Genomic DNA, 7,380 nt, shown 5'->3' with positions numbered 1-7,380 from the left:
TTAAGAAGAAGTTGAAGCATTTCCTACTATCATCCTCACAAAGTTCTCCACAAAATTAATGTACAAGGACAATCCCCTCATCTGTCAAATAGCAAAGCTAGCGTCTCCTATCTTGCTCCTGAGATGCCTTCCTCTTCATCTATCTCTATTAGCCACGCAATCTTCTTTTCCTTTATATTTCCTTAATTATGTTTCATCATGTCTCTATTCTTCTCCTCCCTTCACCATGAGTCTCCCTCATACTCCCTGCTGCCAGCACTCCTATCTAAAATCTGTCTCTTCAATAATGTCTAATTATAACAGTACTTGTGACCTAAGAATATAAACTCTATATGTATGTATTTTTCCAGGTGTACCTTTCAAATTGTTTATTTCGCTTTTTGTACTAGATGTAGTTTAACATGCTTACTAAGACATATGAATGCAAAATAAGTCGAATGCCTGGTTAGATGTAAGAGAGGGCCTGATGGCCCTAATCTTGCCAGGTTAAATAAATCAATAAATAAACAAATAAATAAATAAAATAATTGAAATCTTCCCGTATCTCCCGGCCTTTTCCAAGTATACCTCCTCCTCTTGTGATTCTTGAACAGGGTATTCGCTATTACTAGATGAAACTTGTTACAGAACTCAATTAGTCTTTCTCCTCTTTCATTCCTTGTCCTAAGCCCATATTCTCCTGTAACCTTTTCTTCTACTCCTTCCTCTACAACTGCATTCCAGTCGCCCATGACTATTAGATTTTCGTCCCCCTTACATACTGCATTACCCTTTCAATATACTCATACACTTTCTCTATCTGTTCATCTTCAGCTTGCGACGTCGGCATGTATACCTGATCTATCGTTGTCGGAGTTGGTCTGCTGTCGATTCTGATTAGAACAACCCGGTCACTGAACTGTTCACAGTAACACACCCTCTGCCCTACTTTCCTATTCATAACGAACCCTACACCTGTTATACCAATTTCTGCTGCTGTTGATATTACCCGATACTCATCTGACCAGAAATCCTTGTCTTCCTTCCACTTCACTTCACTGACCCCTACTATATCTAGATTGAACCTTTGCATTTCTCTTTTCAGATTTTCTAGTTTTCCTACCACGTTAAAGCTTCTGACATTCCACGCCCCGACTCGTAGAACGTTATCCTTTCGTAGATTATTCACTCTTTTTCTCATGGTAACCTCCCCCTAGGCAGTCCTCTCCCGGAGATCCGAATGGGGGACTATTCCGGAATCTTTTGCCAATGGAGAGATCATCATGACACTTCTTCAATTACAGGCCACATGTCCTGTGGATACACGTTACGTGTCTTTAATGCAGTGGTTTCCATTGCCTGCTGCATACTCATGTCGTTGATCATTGCTGATTCTTCCGCCTTTGGGGGCAATTTCCCACCCCTAGGACAAGAGAGTGCCCTGAACCTCTATCCGCTCCTCCGCCCTCTTTGACAAGGCCGTTGGCAGAATGAGGCTGACTTCTTATGCCGGAAGTCTTCGGCCGCCAATGCTGATTGTTCTCATGTTAGCTGTAAATAAGCTGGAAGACAGTAACGCTAGACAAAGCGGTAGAAAAGTTTATTCCCATATCTCCTTAAGCTGGGTGCTCCTACCCCATGTTCCCTATCTCAAATTGTTCAGTGGAGCAATCCCTATGTCCTGTTACATTTTTGTACGCTCTTACGGAAACCTCCTGTACACTGATGACTGCCTCTCAGCCCGGTAATTGTAGCTGAAGAAGACGCCGGCCGCGAAAGCGTACATTGTATGATCATTTTTTTTACGATTTCTTCACGTTTTTCATGCAGCCATTTCGCCTTAGCTGTACCTAGAGAGTGAAAGAAACCGCTAATCTTTATTTGACACAATAGTGATTCATATTTTGTTAATCTCTACTACATACTGCATCGTTTAAAGCTTGAAAGCATTTTAAATTGCAACCGAATGAAGTATCATGCTTGTTTTTCGTTACAGGAGGCGCAGTAGCAGCAAAAAATAGTTCGTATATCCAGATACAGGGAGAATAGCAGTTGAGGATTCGTTGACTGGCAGAACACTGAATCGCGGTGGTGAGGGTGCTGGTGTCATCCACGACACCGCTCGCAGTGTCGCGAGTGGATATCTTTGACGTGTGAAACCAGTTGGCTCCATTGTCTCGGAGAAAACCAGAACTGTGAACTCTGAACGTCTCCGATTCGGATCCGCCTCTGCCACTGGTTACTAGAAGAGGGCAGTGTTAATTGCTCGACGTGTTTTTGAGTAAGGAGACGGCGAGTGAGAGGAGGGAGCCCGCGTCGTGTGGGGATCTTCCTCCCCGTGTGACCGGTCTGCGGCAGCGGAGGGGTTGTCCTTGCAGCCGAAGCAGTCGGAGAAGGAGCCGCGGGCGCGGACGTGCGCCATGGGCCCGGGCGGCTGGAAGGCCTTGGCTCTACTAGTCGGCGCGGCGCGGCCCGCACTGCACAGTGCGGCGCTCGGGATGGCGGCGACAGCACCCTCCTCCACATGGCCGCGGCTCTGCCTGCTGCTGCTGCTGCTGCAGGCGGCCGCCTCAGCACAGCAGGCGGACAGCGCAGGCTTCCGAGAGGCGGCCGGCCTGCAGCGCTCTCTGCCTATCGAGGACCTCTCGGCCGATGTCCGTGGACCTGAAGAAAGTACCGACTGGGAGGGCGGCGCTGGTGGGACGCTGGAAACGACAACAGAGGACGCGGAGGACGCGGAGTCGCTGCACGTCATGAAGGTGCCCGCCGCCGCTGCGGCCCACGGCGGATCCGTGCACCGGCACGAGGATATCCCACCAGGTAGGGACACTCCACCACTTGCATCTCGTCGTTTACAAACGGTATACTGGAACTATAATGAAACATGCCGGCAGATTAAAACTGTGTGCAGGAACGAGAGTCGAACTCGGGACCTTTTTCCTTTCGCAGGCTCTACAGACTAAGCCAAGAACGACTCGCGACCCGTCCTCACAGCTTTACTTCCGCGAGTACTTCGTCTCCTTCATCCAAAAGCTCTCAGAATATCTTCTGAGAAACTTGCAAGACAAGCACTTGACAGCGAAAGGCAAAGGTCCCGAGTTCGAGTCTCGGTCCGACACACAGTTTTAATCTTCCAGGAAGTTTCGTATCAGCGTATACTCCGCTGCAGAGTGAAAATTTCATTCTAGATCTATATTACTATGGGATAACCCGGTTCATGGTGCAAGACCTCACTTGCAAGTTGCCTGTCTCACGACTTTCATGCGAGACAAAAATTTGACTTTCACCATTTCACACAGGCCGAAAAGAAGATGCAACTAAACTACTAAACGACAAGTGACTATAACTAAATACTCAATCTTTACACTGACCGATCATATAACAGAAAGTAATCCCAATAGATGATCACAAATCCCACCCAAGTAAGCATAAATGTACAAAAAAGTGGGTCACACACACACACACACACACACACACACACACACACTCTTTCGTTCACAGAACTTGCATCAACATACATATAGTCACAGAAAAAGGAATTGAGACCAAAACTCGAGAAAGCTGGCAAGACGTACAGAAAGGAATGACGCTCTAGACCCACATAGTGGCAATTAAAGGCTATATTGAGAAAACAATGACCACAAGGAAAACTGTAAACTTTCAACCAGTTTCGCACATGACAAAGTCAGAAAGCTGTTTGTTTGGCTTACAAATGATGAATTAGAGGCTGATCTGTAAGTACTTCTCCATTTCATAATAAAAATCGCAATGAACTGTTTTAAATATATAATTTTACATCTATACCTACGTGTGCAAACGATAATCTATGTGTGCAAACGAAAAATAAAGGAAACAAAACATAACGTGCAGCATGCAAAAGGCGTTTTTCATTTGAACTACTGCAATCTATGTGGAGTTGTTGCGAAAATGACCACCACAAAATCTTGTTTAAAACATTTTTTCTTTTTTTTTTTTAATTGGCTTTCGGCCAGTGTCCATGCATCCATCTCAATAGTAATATTAATTATGACGTTACGAATGTAGACACAACACAACAACCAGTCGCAGAGCGAAGGAAATCTCCTACCCGGCCGTTTCATACAGTTACTGATCAAACTGAAAAATGCTGTCGTAATCTGCTCATTAAGAGCTACAATCTTATGTCAAAGGTTTAACACAGTAACTCAAGTATTACAAATAGTAACCGTGTATCTGTTATTGCTGCCTGACATTATCAGCAGCTGAGGGATCTCTGATTTTGAGAATATAATCTTCTTACTAGGGGTGTTTTATTTACCCAGATTGCAATAAATACATACACACACAACTTGTTTCGGCAGTTTAAATTGTCATCTTCAAATTACCTATGTACGTCAACCATTGTGCCACGCAACGTGGTGCACCGTCATCTAGTCGTAAATACACCAGCGTAAAAATACTATCTGAGCACAAACAATACGAATATGTTCCTCTTTATCTAAAAGACTCTCCCTCAAAAATGGGGTACCAGATCTCTCATTATACCTTTTACAGGACCTTTAAAAATTTTCCCAAAAATTCTGGCGTGCGAACATACTCGCGCTTTTTTTTAATCTGCAGATTATCTCCAAATCCCACAGGCTCCCCTAACTATAGCTCCCAACCACTAATCCATCGTCCGCAGCTCGTGGTCGTGCGGTGGCGTTCTCGCTTCCCGCGCCCTGGTTCCCGGGTTCGATTCCCGGCGGGGTCAGGGATTTTCTCTGTCTCGTGATGACTGGGTGTTGTGTGATGTCCTTAGGGTAGTTAGGTTTAAGTAGTTCTAAGTTCTAGGGGACTGATGACCATAGCTGTTAAGTCCCATAGTGCTCAGAGCCATTTGAACCATTTGAACCACTAGTCCATCACCGTAAGCCGTTCATAATCACCCACACCCAGTTGCTCTTTCTCACTCACTCATTCGGCCGAGCTCATTCTCATTACCCTCCGTCGTTGTGTCCTGTGCTACAGGCACAGTCCCATTCGTCCTGTCCCTACTACTGATGTCTCCTCTCGCTGTCACTGTCTCCCTCTCGCTGTCTCACTCCTAACATCTCTTTCTTTCCTTCCTCCTCCTGCTGCTGTCCCTCCCCGCTGTCAATACGTCTCTCTTGCCCTTGTCATTGACACATGCTCTGTGTCTCACTGGCTCACTCTCTCTTTTTCTGTCTCTTTATTCCTCCCTCCCAGTCATTGTCTCCTTCACTCCTTTCTGTAACACAACCTATGTCTACTATTTCTCAGTACTAATTGCTTTTCCGTCTATTCGCCATTGTCAGTATCTCCTTCTCTCTCAGCATAAAAAAGCGCGAATATGTTTGCATGCCGAAATTTTTGGGAACTTTTTTAAAGATGCTGAGGAAGGTAAAATCAGGCAGCTTGTACCTCGCTATTCAGTCAGTCTTTTAAATAAACGGCAACTTATTCATAGTTTTTGTGCTCCGACAAGTGCACTTTTCCGATGGTTCCCTTCTTTTCACTACCGTGGCAGGGCATTTAACACATACGAAAAGAAATGTGCTGATCAGTTAAATTTAGATATTTTACTTATGTGAAATTGAAATAACCCAAAACTAATTTTTACCTATGACTAGACTTTCCGCTTCAGTACTACAACATGGGATTCCCAAATGATAACGGAGACACTTTACAGAATATTCCTCCGTGCTACGTCACTTTATAAACGTTTCCGCCCCACATCGGATTTTAAATGGTATTTTACGTGTACGGGTAGGGTGACTTTTAACCTCTGCATGCTGGAAACGGATAAAGATATGAAAAAAATCAAAGTTGTTCGAAATCGGGATTTTAGAAATAAATCGTAAAAATTACAGTTATTTGCTGAACGTAGCCGTCTTGGAATCCTCGGCTGTGTTTTGGTCCGTGGTGGCGGCGAAAATATAGCAAAAGGAGGTTTTGTACTATATTTTCAAGGAACAGCCCATGAACGGACTTTTCCTCCCCATAAGTCACATAAAGCCTACCGTAGGAATCATATGCAAAAAATAATGACAACCAATTTGCTCCATTTGTCTAAACAGGAGGAACTGTGTAATATTCATAATTGGACCCTGTACTGTAGGAGAAGATACACAAATGATCGCTAGTCCTATCTTTTTATCACCTATACAATTCTAGGTTTGTACACCGGAAAATTCTGTTTTGTACGCGACGTTTTGGAACATATTAAGTGCGCATGCTGTCGAACTCATACCGATTTGGGAGGAACACGCAGGAGAAGAAGCACCAGTGTGATATACATCAACCATTGTGCCACTCAGTGTAGTCCACTGTTATGCAGTCATAAACATATCTGGGAACAGCTTGTTGGGGAAGACGCATCAGTGTACTCGTAGCATTGATGCGCCTTCTTAACTGCTCCCAAATATGTTTATGACTATGCAGAAAAACTTCAGCGTGAGGTACGACGTTTTAATTTATTATTCTTTACTACTAACTCTATTCTCAAGATATTTTGCAGACAGTATCCACATATATCGCTAAATGTACCTGCAGAATTATATCACTGCAGTACATATAGTACGGGAATATGGCGTAATAAAGCTTGAGATGGGTGAGAAACTAGCTACAACTTAAAAGGGAGAGCAAATTATCTACACTCATCCACTATTTGATAATGAGAGCTCTTAGCGACTTCCAACAAACTTTAAACGTAATTTCAAAACTTCTGCAGTTTATAGTGTCAAGTATTTTGCACTTTAACTCATTTCCAAAGTAACCAGACGTTTGAAGCTGTTTTGTACCCGGGGTTTCGAGTCCTTAAAGGATCAGTGGTGGGCGATTTACTGCTGCATCATATTGGGAAAACCTCAGATTTTAACCTCATGCAGCTCCTGATAAATAACTACTTACTATCGGTTTCGATCTTCAGATCAGCTACATTCAGTGTATGCATTATTGAATAGTAAACATACAGAATAATACATTCAATGTATTGTTGTGTGTATTTAGTATTAAAAATAAAATCTTTCGTGCTTGTGACTTATTTCCTGTTAACATTTGTATCATAACGCACGACAGCTTTACCAGTATTGCTCAATGACCCTTTGTCGTTTTATCCACGCATGTGTCAATGTAGCACCGCACCTTTATGACACTGAAGAAGCATACCGACTCTCTGTTGCTTCGGATCACGTTGAAATTTCGTCGAATGATTTTGAACGGTCCTTAGTGGTTCCACGCCTTACACCAAAGCAAAAGTTGCAGAATTGCGGAGGCACTGCACTTCAAAGGGGCGAGATCACGTTCAAGAGGGTTTCTAGGCCACGATGTTCTTAGGGAAGGATTGAAGCGACAGGGAGATTTCAGCAGTATAATATTTTGTCAAGAACGTCTTTCCCTTGCTTACCGCACTGCAAACTG

At 43.7% G+C, this 7,380-nt stretch overlaps 1 protein-coding gene across 1 annotated transcript in view; it reads left to right on the top strand.

Annotated features, from left to right (window-relative positions):
• The first annotated feature begins 2,446 nt into the window (after positions 1-2,446).
• Positions 2,447-7,380, top strand: part of LOC124775081 (nose resistant to fluoxetine protein 6-like) — a 365,609-nt gene continuing 360,675 nt past the window's right edge. The window contains exon 1 of the mRNA XM_047249887.1: positions 2,447-2,799. Coding sequence (XP_047105843.1) covers positions 2,478-2,799 — 322 coding nt within the window. The 5' untranslated portion in view covers positions 2,447-2,477. The remainder of the gene's footprint in view (positions 2,800-7,380) is intronic.

The sequence above is a fragment of the Schistocerca piceifrons genome, chromosome 2, assembly GCF_021461385.2.
Source record: "Schistocerca piceifrons isolate TAMUIC-IGC-003096 chromosome 2, iqSchPice1.1, whole genome shotgun sequence".
Classification (NCBI taxonomy): Eukaryota; Metazoa; Arthropoda; class Insecta; order Orthoptera; family Acrididae; genus Schistocerca; species Schistocerca piceifrons.
The sequence above is the reverse complement of the archived record's forward strand: the minus strand, read 5'-3'. Positions and strand labels throughout refer to the sequence as shown.